General features: G+C 50.8%; 1 protein-coding gene across 2 annotated transcripts in view; it reads right to left on the bottom strand.

Moving 5' to 3' along the window:
* The window catches only part of PPP1R21 (protein phosphatase 1 regulatory subunit 21), a 187,801-nt gene that overhangs the window by 139,116 nt on the left and 24,691 nt on the right, over positions 1-23,994 (bottom strand). For both annotated transcript variants that reach the window (XM_075339212.1, XM_075339213.1), the window contains exon 6: positions 19,119-19,177. In XM_075339212.1, the coding sequence (XP_075195327.1) occupies positions 19,119-19,177 (59 nt within the window). The remainder of the gene's footprint in view (positions 1-19,118; positions 19,178-23,994) is intronic.

Below are 23,994 nucleotides of genomic sequence, written 5' to 3'. Positions count from 1 at the left end.
AACAGAGTTACAAATTTACAGAAGGCTTTGCTCGTTGAGTGAAATTCTCGTTAACTGGGTTACTCGTTAAGCGAGGTTCCACTGTATATGCAAGAATATGCATAACTTAAAAGGAGATGCATCATTTTTGTTAATTTTTTACAAAATTTAGCATAAATATTTTATCTCATTCTGTTTTTTTTATTTTCTGATAGTAGGTTTTTGTTTGTTATCTATTTTCTGTACTGCCAACACCAACTTAGGCTTCTGTTACCAGCAACACAGATACTTCACAGAAGTCACGTGGACACAGAGAATAGATAGATGTTCAATGACTTCTGTAGGAGTGTGTTGTGGACATGCTCCATGATCTGTGCAGAGATCATTATGCAGGGAGGGGGAGGAGGCGAACTGTCACATAGCCTATTATGCATGGTAGATCCTTTGTTACCATGTTTCCCCGAAAACAAGCTTTATCCTGAAAAGACTTGGAGCAGGTCTTTTCGGAACAAGACTTAAATATAAGCCCTACCCTGAAAATAAGCCCTAGTCGCAGTTCAATAATGAAGTGTCCATGCAGCTGAAAAGTTAAAGAATGCTGCAGGACACCTCATTATTTAAAGCAAAGACCCCCAAAAGAGAGAATTAAAAAAAAAAAAAAAAAAAAAAAAAAAAAACACAGAAAACTCCCAATCATATTCACCAGACGCCGAACGGGAGGACCTACAGTGGATTACTCATCCACACACATCGATGCGTGCCGGCAAAAAGCAGGGGCGGGCGGCGTGCAGCATACCTACTGAGAGCGCCTGCCAAACATCTCAGGAGGACCTTTGAGCGACACTGATGTTCGGGGTCTGGTAAGTATGAGTCTCCTGGGAAGGGAGGGGGGTATGTGGGAGTAAACTTGCCTCCAAACATGTTTCCCTGTAATTAAGCCCGACCCCAAAAATAAGCCCTAGCGCATTTTTAGGGACAAAAATAATATAAGGCAGGGTCTTATTTTTGGGGGAAAAACGGAATCTATATGTAGGCGTTACCAGTCATTGTAATCCTGTCTGATGATAATGAGATGACTGCTGAAAAGCGATTTTTACAAAACCAAAAGGAGCCCTCGCGGGCAGGGTCCTCTCCTTCTGTATCAGTCTGTGCCTTGAATTTTTCACGATTATTGTATTTGTTTAAAAATGTTCCCTTTTTCACATGTAAAGTGCCATGGAATAAATAGAGCTACAATAATAAATAATAAACTCAGTGGTCAGAATGAAAACTGCAAAATTTTAGGGATTTTTTTTTTTTTTTTAAAGGGATTCTGTAAGCAGGTTTATATTATGTAATCAGAGAGTAGCATGAAGTAGGCACAGAGACCCTGATTCTATTGATGTAGCACTTACTGGGCTGAATGCTGCAGTTTTGATAGAATCCCTGTTTTCTCTACTGCAGATTTAGCAGTGCTCAAAATGCTGAGTCCTGTGTAACCCCACCCACACCACTGATTGGCAGATTCCTGTGTGCACAGTACATGGTCAGCAAACTTCTAATCCGTGGTGGGAGCGGAGATAAACAAACTAGCCTGTTTGGCACCTGGAACCTAGTCCTGTAGTGATAATCTCCTGCGTCCATTTCCCAAATATCGTTGCTATTGCAGGATGTTCGTCATTCCTGAGGCAGCACACATCGCTACGTGTGACACCCCAGGAACGACGAAAAACACCTTACCTGCGTCCTCCGGCAACGAGGTGGGCGTGACTTTCCTGCGGCTGGTCTCCGCCCTTCCGATTGGACGCCTGCCGTGTGACGTCGCTGTGACGCCGCACGAACCTCCCCCTTAGAAAAGGGGCGGTTGCCGGCCACAGCGACGTCGCTAGGCAGGTAAGTCCGTGCGACGGGGCCTAGCGATATTGTGCGCCACGGGCAGCGATTTGCCTGTGATGCACAAACGACGGGAGCGGGTGCTTTCACGAGCGATGTCACTGCGTTTAGGAGGAGACAATATTTTTTTTTTCCTACGTGCCCAAGTTGGTATAACAAGTAGAAGCAACAGTAAAAGATTAAATTATAAGAAAACAAACTCTGTAAACACTGGGATAAAATCACAAATGCAAAACTTTATGGTGGCTGCATGAAAGAGTACTAATAATCCTATTTTATCGGACACTTAATTGGAGGACAATAGAATCCTCAGACATCCCAAAAGTAGTTCCTTTGGGTGAAGAGGGGGGGGGGGGGGGGGGAAAGATGGAAGACAATGAGCAGGCCACGAGAAGGTTAAGGCTATATGCCCATGGGACATTGTACCTGCAGATACATCCGCAGGTTTCCATGCGACTTACCTGCAGAAGTCCGGGCCTCTATCTCCACAGAGGAGGAGCGGGATTTCCGGAGGGATTAATGGGCATGCAGTTATGTGTGGCTGTGGGACATACGCAGCGGCACATATCCGCAGCATGGACACAGCACTCCCCATGTCCCACAGGATAACATGGGGAGTGTCTGTACTTGCTAAAACCTGCGGATTTACCTAAAAAAAAAATTCCAGGTAAATCCACAGGTTTTCCGCGGCAAAATCCGTAGGTAAAATGTCCCGTGGGCACATAGCCTTAAGGTGCTGCAATCAGCACATTAGTGTCAAGACCTGTACCTGCAGATGCAAAAGTGTGCACCCTATGGAACGTCAAGAATGTGTGGAATGAAGACCAGGCAACCCTGCGCAGAGGTCTGATGACGCACCGCCGAAGATGCCCCTACCACCAGCGCAAGACTGTGCCATCATCATGAAAAGGAGGGTTCATGTGACCTTAGAATATATAATAATCCAGAATGAAAACGTCACCTTTGAAGTGGACAGATTCTTTCACACTGCATCCAGAAGGATAAATAAGGAGCGCCTGAAGGGAGAAGTGATGGACAAGTAGAGACGAACAGCACGGACAACATCCAGCTTGTGACAAGATGGCAAGGAGAGGTGTAACTCCGAGACCCTTCACCGAAGCAAGGAAGGCCACTTTTTGGTCAAAGAGAGGGCGCAGGTGGGTGTGCAAAACAAGAGGATCCGGTCCTGGAGAAATCATTTTCTTGCAGCACACAGACACTGGAGGAAGGATCCCAGGCAGGTAGGTATGTGACACTGATCTTTGAAACGCAGCAGTATTTCAACCTTTAAAAGTCGCCAAAGATGGATCTGCACAGGACTAGTCAGACAGGCGGCCTCCCCCTGCCTGCTCCCGTTGAGCAGGGTTTCTCCCTGCGTGCGTGTATAGACAGACACCTGTCAGTCACTGGCAGTGGATGGGGACAAGCCACTGGGGACCCGCCTGTCAGACTAGTCTTCAGTGCGGCTCCATCCCAGCTGTCCGGTTCCTTTTAAGAAACAGATCTGGAGAACCCGGATCTGCGTCTGCCTCCTACAAGGCATGAAGCGGACCTGGTTTAGTCTGGTGCCTGCAGCAGGGGGTGACCTGCATAGCAAGAGAGCACTTTCTTCTAATATTAGGGTCAGCCTCCTGCTTCTGACGTGCACCAATAAAGAAAGCAACCTACAAAAACACCCAATTCAGTCATAGCTTTTTGGTTAAAGTGATTATGCATGTTCGTACTAGGATTTCAATACCAAATTTAATTTTTATTGTTTAAAGGGAACCTGTCACCACTTTTTTGCCCTATAAGCTGTGGCCACCACCACCGGGCTCTTATATACAGCATTCTAACATGCTGTATATAAGAGCCCAGGCCTGGGGTAGAACATAAAAAATACTTTATAATACTTACCTAACGGTCGTGCAGTTGGCCTTATGGGCGTCTCCGTTGTCCGGTGCCGCCTCTTATGGCCCTCTTTGGGCTCCTTCTCTAGCCACGGTGCATGACGGGTCCGACGTCATCCACACTCACCGGCATTCAGGTCCTGAGCAGGGCAGATCAAAGTATTGTAGTGCGCCTGCACGGGACCGGCAAGTGTGTATGACGTAGCCGCGTCATGCACCCAGGCTTCAGAAAGACGAAGAAGATGGCCGAAAGAGGAGGCACCGGACAACGGAGACGCCCATAAGGCCCACCGCACGACCGTTTGGTAAGTATTATAAAGTGTTTTTTATATATTACACCACCGGCCTGGGCTCATATATGGCATGTTAGAATGCTGTATATAAGAGCCCGGTGGTGGTGGCTGCAGCTTACAGGTCAAAAAAAGTGGTGACAGGTTCCCTTTAACACATACAGCTGTTGTGTATGGCGCAGGCTCAGCTCCTGGACCCACTCCATACATCTGCATCTAACATCTGCCATGCACGCACGTCAGATTTCCGATGACCCATTGCATTCTTAAAAGGAATATTCACAACTTGTAAAAGGATATATCATGACCTACATCTAATCTAAAAGTACAGCCTCTAGGAGCGCAACAATCTGGAGACTAAATCTGGGGTCACACTAAACGACAGCGACAACGACGTCGCTGTTACATCACCATTTTCTGTGACGTAGCAGCGACCTTGTAAGTCGCTATTATGATCGCTGCTTAGCTGTCAAACAGCAGCCGAAGCAGCGATCATAAGGACAGTGCTGCAACATGTGCAGGGAGCCGCGCACACTGCTTAGCGCTGGCTCCTTGCTCTCCTAGCTACAGTACACATCGGGTTAATTACACGATGTGTTCTGCAGCTACATGTGCAGAGAGCAGGAGCCGGCAGCACTGGCAGCGAGAGCGGCGGAGGCTGGTAACGAAGGTAAATATTGGGTAACCACCTTGGTTACCCGATGTTTACCTTGGTTACAGCTTACCGCAGCTGCCAGATGCCAGCTCCTGCTCCCTGCTCGCTTCATTTCGTCGCTCTCTCGCTGTCACACACAGCGATGTGTGTGTCACAGCGGGAGAGCGACAACCAAAAAATGAAGCTGGACATTCAGCAACGAGCGGCGACCTCACAGCAGGGACCAGCTCGTTGCTGGATGTCACACACAGCGACAGCGACGTCGCTGCAACGTCACAGAAAATGGTGACGTAGCAGCGACGTCGTTGTCGTTGTCGCTGTGTGTGACACCACCTTAAGATCTGCAGAGCTGAATAAGTGCAGTGTTAAAGAGATATGCCAACAAGTTAACAGAATTCCCTTTTACACGACATCTGAACTTTTGCCAACCAAAAGGAGGCAGGACTAGTCCAGCATGGTGTCTACACCACAGGACTAGTCCAGCATGGTGTCTACACCACAGGACTAGTCCAGCATGGTGTCTACACCACAGGACTAGTCCAGCATGGTGTCTACACCACAGGACTAGTCCAGCATGGTGTCTACACCACAGGACTAGTCCAGCATGGTGTCTACACCACAGGACTAGTCCAGCATGGTGTCTACACCACAGGACTAGTCCAGCATGGTGTCTACACCACAGGACTAGTCCAGCATTGTGTCTACACCACACGACTAGTCCATCCTTGGACCATCTAATCATACTTCACGAGTTTGTATTCACTCCCCAGCATGGTAGGTGTGCTAGAGATCCCTTTTTGTGTGCGGACATTTAAAAATATATTTTTAGAATGTTTTTATTTTGTTTCTTGAAATTTGAATTAATCTTTGCCTATACTATACTGTAGCATTGCAAAACTGATGATCTCCGCTGAATTGCAACAACAGACTTGACAGGAGTAATAACATGAGGGTTGATGGCAGTCAGGACTGATGGTTTCCATGTTGAAGCCTTTGAAATATCACTGTCAAGATTGTCAGCATCACTTAAGAGGTTACACTGTTTGATCGGAGCTAGGGCAGATTGTATGAGTAAGGCCAGAGTCACACTTGTGAGAGACTCGTGCAAGTCTTGCATCACATCACCCGACATGGCCTGCAGCTCTCTTGACAGGAGCATCTCAGCTGCATAGAAATACATGCAGCTGACCCGCTCCTGTCAGGAGTGTGTGTGGCCGTGCCGGGTGATGCGATGTGAGACTCACGCGAGGCTCTCGCAAGTGTGACTCAAGCCTTACACTGGGTAAAGCCAGCACCGGTGCTTTATGGAGCGGGCTCAGCTCCGTGCAATCAGTGCACACATCCGCTGTACATGTATGATGGAAGTCCCTAAAGGGGTAATATCAATACATTAGACCTTAATAGATCGCTGCAGAATAAGGCAGATTCCATCAAAGCTATTAAATGTTGCAGAAGAGGCATCTGAAAACTCCGGCTGCATCATTAAGTGCTCGGGGTATCCCTGGACATATTAATGGAGCAGCTGGAATGTAAAAATCCATAGTCGCGACTCGCTAGTGGATAACACGGATATAATGGTGGAGAGTAGATTCACAAACAAGCAGAGGACTCAGGCCATCCACGTAATACGTAAATAGACACCAAATTACATATTAAAAGGGGGTGTCTGTGATACAAGATTTATTTCCAAGATTTTAATATTGATGACCTATTTCTAGGACAGGTCATCAATATACGATTGGGGGGAGTTTGCATCCCGCAGCCCACCGATCAGCTGAGTGAAGGTGCAGTGTACACTGTGTAGTGACCGTGAGAATGCAAGCGCTGTCTGCAATGGCCGCAGCGCACGCCTGTAGCTTCCAGGGAATGCTGAAAGTTGTAGTTTTATAATAGCTGGAGTGACAAAAGCAGCAAATACTAGCAAACCCCTTCACAACTGATATAATGTAACTTTACACGCTATGGCTGCAGCACGTATACGAAGCGGGCTCAGGAGCTGAACCTGCACCGTACCTGGCAGATGCAAGAATATGCTGGAAAACAAGCAGCCGTAGCCATCTCCAATCGTTGCAGTGTATAACCATTTAAATGCCAATGTCAATCACTGATGGAGGATTTAAAGGGAACCTGTCAGGTGCAATATGCACCCAGAACCACGAGCAGTTCTGGGTGCATATTAGTAATCCCTGCCTAAATGTCCATGTATCTAGTAGCATAAAGAGATTTTTAGAAAAAGTATTTCTAAAGATCTTTTATGAGATGCTAATGAGGACAAGGACTAGTCACAAGAGTATTAGTTCCTTTGCTCATACCGCCCTCTTAGCATGGCAGCACGCTCACAGGGGTGTGCCAACATGCTATTCAATGCAGCATCACCAGCGGTGAGGAACGTACCTGTGTCCACTGATCTGAAGTCCCGGCACTTAGGCTGTGTGCACACGATGCGTTTTTTACCGCGGAAACGCTGCGTTTTGAACCGCAGCGTTTCAGTGGCAAATTGCATGCGTTCAGCTTTCCCAGCAAAGTGTATGGGAAAGCTGAAAAATCAGTGCACATGCTGCGTTTCTTTCCGCAGCGTTTTGGATGCCAAAAATCGGTGCGGAAAGAAAAGCAGCATGTCACTTCTTTTGTGCGTTGTGGCTGCGTTCTCTCCCCCATTGAATCAATGATGTGGGGTCAGAACGCAGCCACAACGCATGGACCTGCTTTTTTGTTGCGGTCCGCGGCCTTTGTCGGCACGCCAGAACGCAGGCATTTACCTGGAAGTGAGGTCAAGAGGCTTCCTGTTGACCTCACTTCCTGGCAAAGCCCCCGGTGTCGCCAAAGTGCCCGCCCCGACCCCCGACCCCCCTCCCGAAAATCCAACATGGCCGCGCGCACAGTAGCGCACCGGCCGCCCTGCTCCTATGATTTCTGTCGCATGTGCAATAACACATGCGACAGAAAACTGTTCCCCAGGCCCTGCCCGTTCACCCCAATTCCCCCCCCGGTGTCATACATACCTGTCCGGTCGCAGCGCTGATCCCCCGCGGCCCCCTCCTCCTCCTCCTTCACAGCAGACGCCGGCCGGTCACATGTGCAGAGCAGCTGACAGCCAGCACAGTGTTCAGAGAGCTGTGCTGGATGCTCGCACTCTGCAGCTGTGACCCGGGGAGAGTGGGTGCAGATTTTTGCACCCACTCTCCTCAAATGGAGGGTCTGCCCTCCTAGAAAATGGGGGATACGTTTCCTGAACGTGCCCCCATATTCTAGAAGGTCCAGAGGCGACGTGGGACATCCATATGGATTTCTGCGGACCCATTTTTTTTAATTAAATTGGAGAACAAGGGAATGATTTGGGGAGTGTTTTTTCTAATAAAACATTTTTTGTTGTCTTTTTTTGCTTTTGTTTACTGTCAATTAGTTATGTCGGGTGTCTGATAGACGCCGTGACATCACTAATTGCTGGGCTTGATGCCAGGTGACATTACACATCTGGTATCAACCCCATTTATTACCCCGTTAGCCAACGCACCAGGGCGCGGGATGAGTTGGGGCGAAGCGCCAGGATTGGCGCATCTAATGGATGCGCCACTTCTGGGGCGGCTGCGGCCTGCTATTTTTAGGCTGGGAAGAGTCCAATAACCATGGCTCTTCCCACCCTGAGAATACCAGACCCCAGCTGTCAGCTTCACCTTGGCTGGTGATCTAATTTGGGGGGACCCCACGTTATTTTTTTTTTTTATTCTTTATTTATAAATAAAAAAAAAAAACATGGGGAGCCCTCCAAATTGATCACCAGCCAAGATGAAGCTGCCAGCTGTGGTTTGCAGGCTACAGCTGTCTGCTTTACCCTGACTGGCTATCAAAAATAGGGGGGACCCCACGCCATTTTTTTCATTTTTTTTTTTTTTTTTTTTATTGGATAAATACTAAGCTAGGCACCCTTTAGTGCCACATGAAAGGTACTAAAGGTGCCAGCTTAGAATATGCAGGCGGGGGTAGGACGTTCTATATATTTGACATCCCTTCATCCATTGACGCTTTTTAGGCTGTGTCTCCACAATCAGGGTTTGCAGCGTTATGGGCGCTGAGTGTTTTCCCTGCGTCCATAACGCTGCGTTGTGCAGTAGAAGCACAGTGGAAGGATTTTTGGAGATCCCATGCCCACTGTGCTTCTTTTCTCCGCAGCATAAACTGACCGGTAGCGTGGCTTCCCGAGCCTCAGCATGTCAATTTATGCTGCAGAGACGAGAGTGTTCTCTGCAGGTAGCATAGAGCTCCACAGCAGCCTGAACCCAAATCGTGGGCATGGGCAGCTGCAGGAAGGCTGACACTGTACTAGACGCCGCATCGCTGGATCATGGCCACATAGCCTTAGGCCCCTTTCACACGTCAGTGATTCTGGGACGTTTGTGCTTTTTTTTAAACGTACCAGAATCACTGACATACGCGGACACATTATAATGAATGGGTCTGCTCACACGTCAGTGATTTTTCACTGCACGTGTCTCCAGGCGGCGTACCCGCGTGTGCGTGATTGCCGCACGGAGACATGTCCATTTTTTTCTGGCATCACTGATGTCCCACGGACCACGCAGTGGTGTGATCCGTGAAACACGTGCCAGAAAAAAACGTGCTTTTAAAATAAAAAACATTTTAACTCACCCGGCGTCCAGCGATGTCCTCTGCAGCCCGTCCTCCCTGTTCCTTCTGTGCCGGCTCATTATTGTCGCGCATATTCATGATGCACGACACAGCCAACCCGGAAGCAGCTGCTGCGGGGGTCAGCGCCGGCCGGATGCTGCACCGCGTGAGCGATCAGCACCATGGAGAGCGGGAGCGGGTGCAGGTGAGTTAATCTCTAAGTGCAATCACGGGCCACGGAGAACGGAGCCCGGATTGCACTTAGACAACCCACGTGTGCCGTGATTCACGGCACACGGAGGGACATGTGCGTGTTTTACACGCCAGTGAAAAACGTCAGTGTTTTTCACTGACATGTGAAGCGGGCCTAAAAGTGAGAATATTGTTGCTACAGCAACATTTTGGGGGAAGTAGCTGTGGATTCAAAATGCTTAATATACTCCTGAATAAAATCCTTGATGGGTGCAGATTCCAAAATGGGGTCACTTGTGGGGGTTTTCTGACGTATAGGTACCTAAGGGGCTTGGTGCGCGAAGTTTATTTCAACTTTTCCAAAATTCAAATGGTGCTCCTTCCATTCCAAGCGCTCCCATTTATCCAAACAGAATGTGGAGAAGGAAATGACATCACAGGTTTTTTTTTCCAAAGGTCTGTGTTCAACCAACTTTATTATCACTGACAAGTCTTAAAAAACGCACCATGAAAAACGCATGAAAAACGCATGAAAAACGCATGAAAAACGCATGAAAAACGCATGAAAAACGCATGAAAAACGCATGAAAAACGCATGAAAAACGCATGAAAAACGCATGAAAAACGCATGAAAAACGCATGCTTTTTCGATGCGTTGTTTCTCAAAAAGCATTGTTTACAATTCTCCCCTCTGCCAGAGGGTGCGTTTTTTTCCGCGCGGAAAAAAAAGCAACGTGTGCACATACCCTTACGGTCATGTGCACTAGACCTCTCTGAAGCCAGGATGCGTACACCCAGCCTCATACTGCGCATGACCGAAAGTGCCCGGCATTCAGAAGTGCGGTAACCGCGAACACAGGTACAGGTGTGCTACCATGCTAGGAGGGTAGAATAAGAGAAGGAACCAACGCCCAGGGGACTAGTCCCCTCACTCATTAGCATATCATAAAGGATCTTTAGAAATACTTTTTCTAGAGATCTCTTTATCTATGCTAGTATATACAGGGACGGTTAAGCAGGGATTAGCAATATATACCTATAACTGCTCGTGGTTATGGGTGCATATTGTACCGGACAGTTTCCCGTTAAATAGCTGGATTATCTGGGCTTCATAGGGGAATGGCAATTTATCTATAAAAAGCAATACTGCATGTCATTAAACAATCGCAGGGGGGAAAATGCATTAAAATATTGTATGCACGCTGTAGTGGGACAAGAAATAAAAAAAATAAAAAATAAAGACACAAAAAGGTGTCCACCAGCTTCATTCTATAGGACTGTGCATCAGAGAGTCGTCCTGTATTTGCCCCTTTATAATCCAGAGCCAAAATTCCTTTGGGAAGTTCTGAATTGCAAATTGTTTTTTTATTTCTATTTGCAAATTTCTTCCTAAGGCCCTGTGGACGTGCTGCAGATTTACCGTGGATTTTGCAGTGGAATTGCTGCAGGAAATGTGTCTAACATTGCTGCAGTCATTCCCCAGCAAATCCTATGGGTTTTACAAAAATGGTGTGCGCAAAACGTGTTTTTTTATACCCGCGGATTTACCCGCTGCGGAATTAATGAGTGTCACAAACCACCGGGGGGGTCACTCAGAAATCCCCCGCGCTGGCTACCAGTACGTCACAATCGGGGGGTAACAAGTGGGGGTCACCCCTACTTTATACCTCCCGACCGACAGACAGAGCACGTGACGCGCTCTCTAGCGCCCCTCTTATAGTCAGGCCAATTATGGAATTGCCCGACAATAAGCAAGGAGGCCGCTATACTACTTATGCCGATTATTGAAGGGTCCCCGGTGAGAGTAAGGTATATATTCCCCCGACCTCCGCGGGCGGAATATATAATATCTTCCCGAATCTCACTGGCCTCCCCACAATAATCCTTGGCACAACTCGCTGCCACCAACCGCTTCACGGTAACTATTAGCCGAACACACAGACGTGGGATTCAAGATCGAGATAACAGAACAGCCCAAGATTAATTATATAATTTAATCGCCTAAAGCACACTAGAAACTACAATATATACAATAGGGAATCTACAGAATATACATATGTCAGAGTACAGTTACAGATAAAGCATGGTTTACAACAGGTATACAATTCAATCAGTTACCTTGTGCGTCTGGCCACAGGGGGGCGCTGTAGACCAGGTTTCCAGGAACCCCCTCACAGGTCTTTCCCAACCAGGCCCCCGAGCAGAAGAACGCTGGAAAATGGCCGAAGTAGGGTTATCAACCTGGGCAGATCCAGGTCCCCTCCTACCTTAGTGACCTCACAGGGAGCACTGCTACTCCCCCTGCATGGATCAGAATTATCCAGCAAAGGGGATATTGGCCATAACTTTGCCTGGGAGCGTCGTAGGCGGACGCCAATGCTCTCATTGTGACAGTTATGAATTTAGCTACAGAACGAGGGGACTCATGACCTGTCTGCCAGTTCCCCATTGGCTGATATCACGCCTGGGGCATTTCCCAATGTCCTGCTCCCATAAAAAGGGGGTGCCGGCATCGTCCACATGCGGAGACACCATTTTTATGGTTGCCATATTTATCGGAAATATGGCTTGCGAGATGTGAACCATTTTTTACTGGAGTCGTTCTGTCTGGCTATTTCCATAGCCTTGCTAATGAGATACAACTCTTGTTACAGGGTGACGGCAGGGAGTCATCCTGTGTCCTTTGTCCTAAAGCCACCTCATTTCCATATCACAGGACATGGCCATGGAGTTTGTTGCTAAACCAGTTGTGTGAAGGAAAGGGGGGTTGACACCAGGAGAGGGCTTCCTGACATACTTGAATATCATGATTTATCGTCATCTCTCCGGATTTACCTCACACCTCCCCCCTTTTGAGGGCGCTAGGGGGCAGCACACTCCGGTGTTCCCCCGTGCGCCCGTCCGCGACCTCTCCTTGTCGGGACAGCCCGTCTGCGTTACCGTGGTCACGGCCCCTTTTGTGGCGAATGGTGAAGTTGTATTGCTGGAGCGCAAGGCTCCATCGCAACAATCGCCCATTCGTCCCAGAGACGGTGTGCAACCAGCTGAGGGGATTGTGGTCCGTCTCCACGATGAAGTGGCGCCCGTATAGATAGGGTTGCAGACGCTGCAGGGCCCACACTATGGCCAGGCACTCCTTCTCCATCGTGGAATAGGCCACTTCCCTTGGTAACAGCTTCCTGCTCAGGTACAAGACTGGGTGCTCTTGGCTCGCAGAGTCCACCTGGCTGAGCACCGCACCGAGGCCGAAGTCACTGGCGTCGGTCTGTACTACAAACGGCCGCGTGAAGTCGGCTGCCTGTAGCACGGGCGGGCTGGACAGGGCGTCCTTTAGGGCCCGGAAGGCTGTCTCGCAGTCCATTGTCCAATCGACTGCAGAGGGCAGCTTCTTCTTGGTGAGGTCCGTCAAGGGCTTTGCCAGGCTACTATAGCATGGAACAAACCTCCTATAGTACCCAGCGGTCCCCAAGAAGGACATCACCTGCTTCTTGGTCCTGGGGGTGGGCCAGGATGCGATGGCTTCCACTTTCTCAGGCTCGGGCTTCAGTGTTCTCCCACCTACCCGGTGACCGAGGTACTGGACCTCGCTCATGGCCAGCTGACACTTTCCCGGCTTGATGGTCAAACCTGCCCGGTGGATCCGCCTGAGCACCTGTGCTAGATGCTCTAGGTGGTCCTCCCAGGTGGGACTGAAGACGGCAATGTCATCCAGGTACGCGGCCGCGTACCCTTCAAGTCCCTTGAGCAGGGTGTTGACCATCCGCTGGAAAGTGGCAGGGGCATTCCTCATCCCGAATGGCATCACCGTGGACTCGTACAGTCCAAATGGGGTAATAAAGGCAGAGCGTTCCCTGGCCTTGCGAGTCAGGGGGATCTGCCAATATCCCCGGCTCAGATCCATGATGGTCAGGTACTGAGCCCCGGCCAACTGATCGAGCAGGTCATCGATGCGTGGCATTGGGTACGCATCGGCGACCGTGACCGCATTGAGCCCCCTGTAGTCCACGCAGAACCGAGTGGTTCGGTCCTTCTTAGGGACGAGGACTACAGGCGAGGCCCAAGCGCTGTTGGATGCCTGGATCACCCCCAGCTTCAGCATCTCGTCAATCTCCTGGCGCATGTGTTGCTGCACCTCCAGGGAGACCCGATATGCTGAACGCCGGATCGGGGGATGATCCCCAGTGTCCACGTGATGGACAGCCAAGTCAGTCCTTCCGGGCTGGTTGGTAAACAACCCCCGGAAGGGGTGTAGGGTGGCCCACAGCTGGGACCGTTGGTCCTCCAAGAGCTGGTGGCCAACCTCCACATCCTCAATGGATCCGCCTGCCCTAACCTGGGCTAGCATATCCAAGAGGGTTTCCGCTTCTCCCTCCTCGGGCAGGTTGCACACGGGGAGCGCACATGCCTCCCGCTCATGATGTGCCTTCATCATGTTCACATGGAAGGGCTTCCGCCTTCCACGGGCAGGGTCCAGGGTGACCAGGTACGTCACAGGGTTGAGCTGCTGGTACACGAGGTATGGGCCTTCCCAGGCTGCCTGAAGCTTGTCCTGTGGTACGGGGACCAGTACCCACACCTCTTGACCCACTTGGTAGGTCCTCTCACAAGCGTTCTGGTCGTACCAACGCTTCTGATCGGCCTGGGCTTGAGCCATATTGTCGTGTACCAGTTGCGTCAAGGCCTGCATTTTGTCCCGGAAGCGCATGACATACTCGATAACCGACACTCCAGGGGTGGCCAAATCCCCTTCCCAAGCCTCTTTCACCAGAGCCAGGGGGCCCCGCACACGTCGCCCGTACAGGAGCTCAAACGGTGAGAATCCTGTTGAGGCCTGTGGAACCTCCCGGTAAGCAAATAACAGGTGTGGGAGATACCGCTCCCAGTCACGCCCATGGGAGTCGACCAACATCTTAAGCATCTGCTTTAAGGTGCCATTGAACCGCTCGCACAGGCCATTAGTCTGTGGATGGTACGGGCTGGCCACCAGATGTCGCACCTGGACTTGCTTACAGAGGGTCTCCATCAGCTGGGACATGAATTGGGTCCCCCGGTCGGTGAGCATTTCCTGGGGAAAACCCACTCGGGAGAAAATCTCCAGCAATGCGGTGGCCACCTTGTCAGCCCGAATGGACGACAAGGCCACTGCTTCTGGGTACCGGGTGGCATAGTCCACTACCGTCAGTATGAAGCGTTTCCCGGAGCTGCTGGGGATGGCCAGCGGGCCGACCAGATCCACAGCCACCCTCCTGAAAGGCTCATCGATGATTGGCAGAGATACCAGTGGGGCTTTGGGGCGTGGCCCCGCCTTCCCCACTCTCTGACAGGTTTCACACGAACGGCAGTAGGCAGCCACATCGGCCCCCATTTTTGGCCAGTAGAAATGCTGGTTTAACCTGGCCTTGGTCTTAGCGATCCCTAGGTGTCCGGCCATCGGAATCTCATGTGCGATCCGCAACAACTCCGTCCGGAACGGATAGGGTACCACCAACTGTCGGTCCCTGGGCCACGCCTCCGGTGAACCCTGCTGGACCGTGGCCCGGTACAGCCGTCCTTGGTCCCAGACCACTCGCTCCGGGTCCGAGTCCGAGGGAGGCTGTGCCGCCTGCTCCTTTAGAGCTTTCAGGCTGTCGTCAGCTTCTAACGCTGCCTGAAACTCCTGACTAGATGTGGCCAGAATCGACGAGACTGTCACATCTTCGGTCAGTACCCCGGGACCTGTGTCCTGGCCTCCACCTGACTCGGCTGCCACTTGGTCAGAAGGGGAAGAGCTATCGGACCTCCGGGAGGCCCCTTGGCTTCCAGCACTCCCACTGCGGGTGACAGCGGCCACAGCCGCTGCGACCGTGGGTCGTGCCTGCTCCTCCTCCGTTCCTGACCAAGTCGCCGGTTCAGGCAGACCTACCTGGCTTCCTGACACCCCGGTTGTGGGGGAACCCTGCACCGAGATCTTACCTGGAAGCACTTCCGCTCCTGGACCGGCCCCAATCTCACCTGCCTGTTCCCCCCCTGCAGCAACAGAACCCCGCTGTGAAATCTCTGGGGACCCCACATTTGCTGTGGTAGCCCCCACCCCACACACTGGTCCTCCCCCTGCAGCACCCTGCTCTCTGCTTATCCCTGCAGAGGGCAACAGATCCCAGCTCACAGGCTGGTTACTTGTAGAGGCATGGTCACACCTTTCTCTGACCCCCTCCCCTCCTGTCACAGCTGCAGCTGTGTGTGTGTCTATGGTGTCTGTGCAAGCAGAAATATCAGAATTCACTCCCTCCTCCCTTACATCATTCATAGATAACACATTAACATTGTTAGGAGTCATGTCAGTACGGGCTGACGGTTCAGCCCTTGGTTGGGGCCCAAACTGGGAGGTTATCTGCCCCAAATCTGTCCCAAGTAGCACGTTTGCAGGGATCCGATCAGTTACCCCCACCTCCCTCACCCCTCGCCCTGCGCCCCAGTCCACATAAATGTCAGCAACAGGCAGCGCCGGGTCAATGCCTCCAATCCCGGAGACAGCGAGGGTTTTTCCAGGGATCAAGTCTTGGGGGGACACCATCTCAGGCCGCACCAGAGTCACCTCCGAGGCGCTGTCTCGCAGTCCTATGGTCACAGACTGGCCGACGGTGACAGGTTGGAAGCTGTCCAGGGACCTACCACCACCCCCACCCACACAATACACCTTGGGCGGCCCTTGGGACGGGGACGGAGCCGGGGCCTTGGGACGCTGAGGGCACATGGCCTTGAAGTGTCCAGGTAGGTTGCACTGGTGGCACCGTCTTGGCTCTGCCACGGGCCTGGAGAGGGGAGTTGAGGGGGACACCCCCTGCAGTCTAGGGGCAGGTGGGGCAGTCGCAGAATTCATCTTACCCCCTCTCCAGGTGCTGCTGGTGGCCGCTCTCCTGGCCTCAGGGGCCCGGTTGTTGGTGTAGTCATCGGCAAGGGCAGCTGTAGCCGTGGACCCCTTTGGCTTCTGGTCTCGGATGAACTGGCGGAGATCCTCAGGGCAGTTCCACAAGAGTTGCTCCGTGATGAACAAGTCCAGGATCTCCGGTCCGGTGGAAAGCTGCAGGCCTTGGGTCCAGTGGTCGGCAGCTCGGGCAAGTGCCCGCCGGTGGTCAGCCCAGGAGTCCTTTGGTCCCTTCTGTAGGCTCCGGAACTTCTTGCGGTAGGACTCTGGAGTGAGGTTGTACTGTTGGATCAGGGCCCGCTTGATGGTGTCGTAGCCCTGATCTGCCTCAGCAGGCAAGTCCCCAAGGACATCCAGGGCCTTACCCCTTAAACGGGGGGTCAGGTATTTGGCCCACTGGTCCTTGTTCAGATGATGCTGCAAGCAAGTCCGTTCAAAAGCAGTCAAGAAAGAGTCCAAGTCTCCATCCTTCTCCAGCACTGGGAAGTCCTCAACACGGACCTTTGGAAGTTTGGTGTCTGGAAGGTCACGGGTGGCTGATGAGGGCCGGAGCTGAGCTAGCTGCAGCTGGTAGTTACGCTCTGCCTGGCGCTCTTCACGCGCTGCTTGCCGCTCACGCTCGGCCATGAGTTCCTTGTAGCCCTCCCGGTCTCCAGCCTGGCGTAGGGCCATAGCCATTTGAAGAAGGCTATCCGAGCCTCCCAGGCTCGGTGGAATGGCACGTGGTGATCTGCGGCCCGCTGCGGAGCCTGGTGCTTCACTGTCCATTGCAGAGCGGAGGGCTGGCGTCTGGCTCGTTGAGGACCCTTGGGCGAGCTGCTCCTCATCTTGTCCAGCAGTGCCCGGTTGTGCAATGTCCTCTGCAGAGCTGTTTTCTGGCGTCGAGCTCCTGGAGGACTCGTGGACAACCTCCTCATCGTCTCTGGCCTGAGCATCGGCCATTCCTTTGGCTTTGCTCCTGGTGCTCTCAGCCATTCTTGCAGACTTTTGGTCACTGACACAGAACTGACCCCTGATGCCTCCACACACCTTACAGTATCTGCACTCTGACACTCTAGTGTTGAGCTAGTCTGAAGACCCCAGCAGCCACAGCTGCTGCAGGCAGTCTTTAGTGTCTGGGAGTATGGGTCTCACACTCACACACACTATTATCTCGATCCCACCGCTTGCCACCAATATGTCACAAACCACCGGGGGGGGTCACTCAGAAATCCCCCGCGCTGGCTACCAGTACGTCACAATCGGGGGGTAACAAGTGGGGGTCACCCCTACTTTATACCTCCCGACCGACAGACAGAGCACGTGACGCGCTCTCTAGCGCCCCTCTTATAGTCAGGCCAATTATGGAATTGCCCGACAATAAGCAAGGAGGCCGCTATACTACTTATGCCGATTATTGAAGGGTCCCCGGTGAGAGTAAGGTATATATTCCCCCGACCTCCGCGGGCGGAATATATAATATCTTCCCGAATCTCACTGGCCTCCCCACAATAATCCTTGGCACAACTCGCTGCCACCAACCGCTTCACGGTAACTATTAGCCGAACACACAGACGTGGGATTCAAGATCGAGATAACAGAACAGCCCAAGATTAATTATATAATTTAATCGCCTAAAGCACACTAGAAACTACAATATATACAATAGGGAATCTACAGAATATACATATGTCAGAGTACAGTTACAGATAAAGCATGGTTTACAACAGGTATACAATTCAATCAGTTACCTTGTGCGTCTGGCCACAGGGGGGCGCTGTAGACCAGGTTTCCAGGAACCCCCTCACAGGTCTTTCCCAACCAGGCCCCCGAGCAGAAGAACGCTGGAAAATGGCCGAAGTAGGGTTATCAACCTGGGCAGATCCAGGTCCCCTCCTACCTTAGTGACCTCACAGGGAGCACTGCTACTCCCCCTGCATGGATCAGAATTATCCAGCAAAGGGGATATTGGCCATAACTTTGCCTGGGAGCGTCGTAGGCGGACGCCAATGCTCTCATTGTGACAGTTATGAATTTAGCTACAGAACGAGGGGACTCATGACCTGTCTGCCAGTTCCCCATTGGCTGATATCACGCCTGGGGCATTTCCCAATGTCCTGCTCCCATAAAAAGGGGGTGCCGGCATCGTCCACATGCGGAGACACCATTTTTATGGTTGCCATATTTATCGGAAATATGGCTTGCGAGATGTGAACCATTTTTTACTGGAGTCGTTCTGTCTGGCTATTTCCATAGCCTTGCTAATGAGATACAACTCTTGTTACAGGGTGACGGCAGGGAGTCATCCTGTGTCCTTTGTCCTAAAGCCACCTCATTTCCATATCACAGGACATGGCCATGGAGTTTGTTGCTAAACCAGTTGTGTGAAGGAAAGGGGGGTTGACACCAGGAGAGGGCTTCCTGACATACTTGAATATCATGATTTATCGTCATCTCTCCGGATTTACCTCACAATGAGTATGTCACTTCTTTTCCCCAGGTACCTGCAGTTTTTGCCATAGAGAATGGTAAAAATCCGCAGGGACCAACCTGCGGAAAATCCGCGATAAATCCATGGTAAAACCGCATGCGGATTTTGCTGCGTTTTTTCTACCGCGGGTGCGGGATTCTTTAAGAGGGTCCGTTTTTTCATTAAGAAAAATGCACTTTCTAGTGCGCACATGGCCTAAGACATTGCATCTGATTTGTGTCCTCCATGTGTGAGCACTTACCAGTCTTCTGACCGCACTCTGCACTCCTTCGCCTCCTTCTCCAGGCCCTGAGCTTTTACCTAAGCGAAGCAACAAAGGAAAGACATGAAAGTACAAGGCCGTGATGTATTCCACAGCCAACATCTAGGGAGTAAATAATGAATGCGAGCGGTGCACGTCTGGGATCAACCCTGATCTGGTCTCATAACAAGTAGCGATTCCTTTTAGTCTACAATATGTAATAATACAGAACATTATCGCCAAGGAACCACCTCTCCATTCTCCATCAGATCTTATATGGCCGGTCTCGGATTCAGTGCACAGGCCGAGGGAAAAATAAACCAACTCATGTAATAATATTTGCATAATTTAGTAATTATTGTGCAATTGATAAGTTTGGTTTTTTTTTTTACTTAAAACCACATTTCCGCACAATTATTGAGACTGCCATCTGCCTGTTTGCAGCAGTTAAGAGATTTACTTTACTGCAGTCACATGAACGACACAGCTGTCTGGAAATGGTTCCATTGACTTCTATGGGAGAGTGTTGTGGCACGATCTGGTACATCTGCAGTATTCCCTGCACAGGGAGGGGAGCTGTGGCATCACCTGGCTAGATCCTACGTACCTTGAAAAAGTAAACAAATCCCCTGAAGATTTTCTACAATTTTTTTTTTTTACATTCTAGCTACAAACCTCCATGTATTTTATTGGGATTTTATGTGATACACTAACACAAAGTAGCAAGTATTTATAAAGTATAAAAGGAAATTATACATGGTTTTCTACATATTTTAAAAACACAGTCTGAAAATTGTCACATGCATTTGTATTCAGTCCTCTGTAGTCTATCCTGAGTGACCAATTGCCTCTAGAAGTCGCCTAATTAATAAATTGAATCCACCTGTGTGCAATTTATTCTCTGTATAACTGCAGCTGCTATGTGAAGGCCTCAGAGGTTTGAGAACATTATGGATCAAACAGCATCATGGAAAGCAAGGAACACACCAGACAGGTCAGAGATAAAGTTGTGGAGAAGAGAAAAGCAGGGTTAGGTTATTAATACAACAACAACAACAGCAAAAAAAACAACAACAACAACAACAACAAGCTCTGAACATCTCAAGGAGTTCTTTTCAAACAAACAATCATCCAAAAATAGAAGGCGTATGTCACAACTGCAAACCTATCAGTACATGACCATCCACCTAAACTGACATCCCAAGAATGAGACATCCCACTAATTAGAGTAGCAGCAAAGAGGCCCATGGTCACACTGGAAGAGTGACAGAGATCCACAGCTCAGGTGGGACAATCTGTCCACAGGACAACTATTAGTGTACGCTCACACGAGCGTATGAATTGGACAAGTGCAATGCGAGAAAATCTCGCATTGAACTCAGACCAATGTTATTCAATGAGGAAGAGAAGATGGTCAGCTTTTTTCTCATACAGATTATGGGTAAGAGAAAAGGTGCAACATGCTGAGATTGTCAGCGAGAGCGGTATCACTCGCACCCATACAAGTCTATGGGTGCGAGCGAAACATCGAAAGGCACTCGGATGATATCCCAGTGCAGTGCGATAACCGCATCATCTGACAATGGAGGAGATTGGGGGATTAATCCCTCCCTCTCCTCCACAGCTGTGCTCCGATCGCAGTTGCATGACACTCGGCTCACGCTGGCAGCAGAGCCTGAGCCGAGGGACATAAGCATATCACATCCGATGCCATACCATCGTGTGAATCCAGCCTTAGTCGTATACTCCACAAATTTGGCCTTTATGGAAGAGGCGAGAAGGAAGGTATTTTTGAAAGCAAGAAGCCATAAGAAGTCCAGTTTGCAATAAGCCATGTAGGGGACACAGTGAGAATGTGGAAGAAAGTGCTCTAGTAAGAGGAGGCCAAAGTAGAACTTTTTGAGCTAAAGAAGGGAATTTTGTTACTTACCGTAAATTCCTTTTCTTCTAGCTCCTATTGGGAGACCCAGACGATTGGGTGTATAGCACTGCCTCCGGAGGCCACACAAAGCAATTACACTAAAAAGTGTAAGGCCCCTCCCCTTCTGGCTATACACCCCCAGTGGGATCACTGGCTCACCAGTTTTAGTGCAAAAGCAAGAAGGAGGAAAGCCAATAACTGGTTTAAACAAATTCACTCCGAAGTAACGTCGGAGAACTGAAAACCGTTCAACATGAACAACATGTGCACCCGAAAAACAACCAAAAATCCCGAAGGACAACAGGGCGGGTGCTGGGTCTCCCAATAGGAGCTAGAAGAAAAGGAATTTACGGTAAGTAACAAAATTCCCTTCTTCTTCGGCGCTCCATTGGGAGACCCAGACGATTGGGACGTCCAAAAGCTGTCCCTGGGTGGGTAAAGAATACCTCATGTTAGAGCTGCAAGACAGCCCTCCCCTATAGGGAGGCAACTGCCGCCTGCAGGACTCTTCTACCTAGGCTGGCGTCCGCCGAAGCATAGGTATGCACCTGATAATGTTTGGTGAAAGTGTGCAGACTCGACCAGGTAGCTGCCTGGCACACCTGTTGAGCCGTAGCCTGGTGTCGCAATGCCCAGGACGCACCCACGGCTCTGGTAGAATGGGCCTTCAGCCCTGATGGAACCGGAAGCCCAGCAGAACGGTAGGCTTCAAGAATTGGTTCTTTGATCCATCGAGCCAGGGTGGCCTTAGAAGCCTGCGACCCTTTGCGCTTACCAGCGACAAGGACAAAGAGTGCATCCGAACGGCGCAAGGGCGCCGTGCGGGAAATGTAGATTCTGAGTGCTCTCACCAGATCTAACAAATGTAAATCCTTCTCATACCGATGAACTGCATGAGGACAAAACGAAGGCAAAGAGATATCCTGATTAAGATGAAAAGAGGATACCACCTTCGGGAGAAACTCCTGAATGGGGCGCAGCACTACCTTGTCCTGGTGGAAGACCAGGAAGGGAGCCTTGGATGATAGCGCTGCCAGCTCAGACACTCTCCGAAGAGATGTGATCGCTACCAGAAAAGCCACTTTCTGGGATAGTCTAGAAAGTGAAACCTCCCTCAGAGGCTCGAAGGGCGGCTTCTGGAGGGCAACTAGTACCCTGTTCAGATCCCATGGATCTAACGGCCGCTTGTACGGGGGTACGATATGGCAAACCCCCTGTAGGAACGTGCGCACCTTAGGAAGGCGTGCCAAACGCCTCTGAAAAAAGACGGATAGCGCCGAGACCTGACCTTTAAGGGAGCCGAGCGACAAACCTTTTTCTAACCCAGATTGCAGGAAAGAAAGAAAGGTAGGCAATGCAAATGGCCAGGGAGACACTCCCTGAGCAGAGCACCAGGATAAGAATATCCTCCACGTTCTGTGGTAGATCTTAGCGGACGTGGGCTTCCTAGCCTGTCTCATGGTGGCAACGACCCCTTGGGATAATCCTGAAGACGCTAGGATCCAGGACTCAATGGCCACACAGTCAGGTTCAGGGCCGCAGAATTCCGATGGAAAAACGGCCCTTGGGACAGTAAGTCTGGCCGGTCTGGTAGTGCCCACGGTTGGCCGACCGTGAGCTGCCACAGATCCGGATACCACGCCCTCCTCGGCCAGTCTGGGGCGACGAGTATGACGCGGCTGCAATCGGATCTGATCTTGCGTAGCACTCTGGGCAAGAGTGCCAGAGATGGAAACACATAAGGGAGCCGGAACTGCGACCAATCTTGCACTAGGGCGTCTCCCGCCAGCGCTCTTTGATCGCGAGATCGTGCCATGAAGGTTGGGACCTTGTTGTTGTGCCGGGACGCCATTAGGTCGACGTCCGGCCTTCCCCATCGGCGACAGATTTCCTGAAACACGTCTGGGTGAAGGGACCATTCCCCTGCGTCCATGCCCTGGTGACTGAGGAAGTCTGCTTCCCAGTTTTCTACGCCGGGGATGTGAACTGCGGATATGGTGGAGGCCGTGGCTTCCACCCACATCAGAATCCGCCGGACTTCCTGGAAGGCTTGCCGACTGCGTGTCCCCCCTTGGTGGTTGACGTATGCCACCGCTGTGGAGTTGTCCGACTGAATTCGGATCTGCCTTCCTTCCAGCCACTGCTGGAAGGCTAGTAGGGCAAGATACACTGCTCTGATTTCCAGAACATTGATCTGAAGGGTGGACTCCTGCTGAGTCCACGTACCCTGAGCCCTGTGGTGGAGAAAAACTGCTCCCCACCCTGACAGACTCGCGTCTGTCGTGACCACCGCCCAAGACGGTGGTAGGAAGGATCTTCCCTGTGATAATGAGGTGGGAAGAAGCCACCACTGCAGAGAGTCCTTGGCCGTCTGGGAAAGGGAGACTTTCCTGTCCAGGGATTTTGACTTCCCGTCCCATTGGCGGAGAATGTCCCATTGAAGTGGGCGCAGATGAAACTGCGCAAACGGAACCACCTCCATTGCCGCCACCATCTTCCCGAGGAAGTGCATGAGGCGTCTTAAGGAGTGCGACTGACTTTGAAGGAGAGCCTGCACCCCAGTCTGTAGAGACCGCTGCTTGTCCAGCGGAAGCTTCATTATCGCTGAGATAGTATGAAACTCCATGCCAAGATACGTTCGTGATTGGGTCGGTGACAGATTTGACTTTGAGAAGTTGATGATCCACCCGAACGTCTGGAGAGTCTCCAGTGCAACAGTCAAGCTGAGTTGGCATGCCTCTTGAGAGGGTGCCTTGACCAGTAGATCGTCCAAGTAAGGGATCACAGAGTGTCCCTGAGAGTGCAAGACTGCTACCACTGCCGCCATGATCTTGGTGAACACCCGTGGGGCTGTCGCCAGACCAAATGGCAGAGCTACGAACTGAAGATGGTCGTCTCCTATCACGAAGCGTAGAAAGCGTTGGTGCTCTGTAGCAATCGGCACGTGGAGATAAG

Source organism: Anomaloglossus baeobatrachus, chromosome 3, assembly GCF_048569485.1.
Source record: "Anomaloglossus baeobatrachus isolate aAnoBae1 chromosome 3, aAnoBae1.hap1, whole genome shotgun sequence".
In the NCBI taxonomy this organism is placed as follows: Eukaryota; Metazoa; Chordata; class Amphibia; order Anura; family Aromobatidae; genus Anomaloglossus; species Anomaloglossus baeobatrachus.
This window is presented reverse-complemented; position numbering and strand designations above follow the sequence as displayed.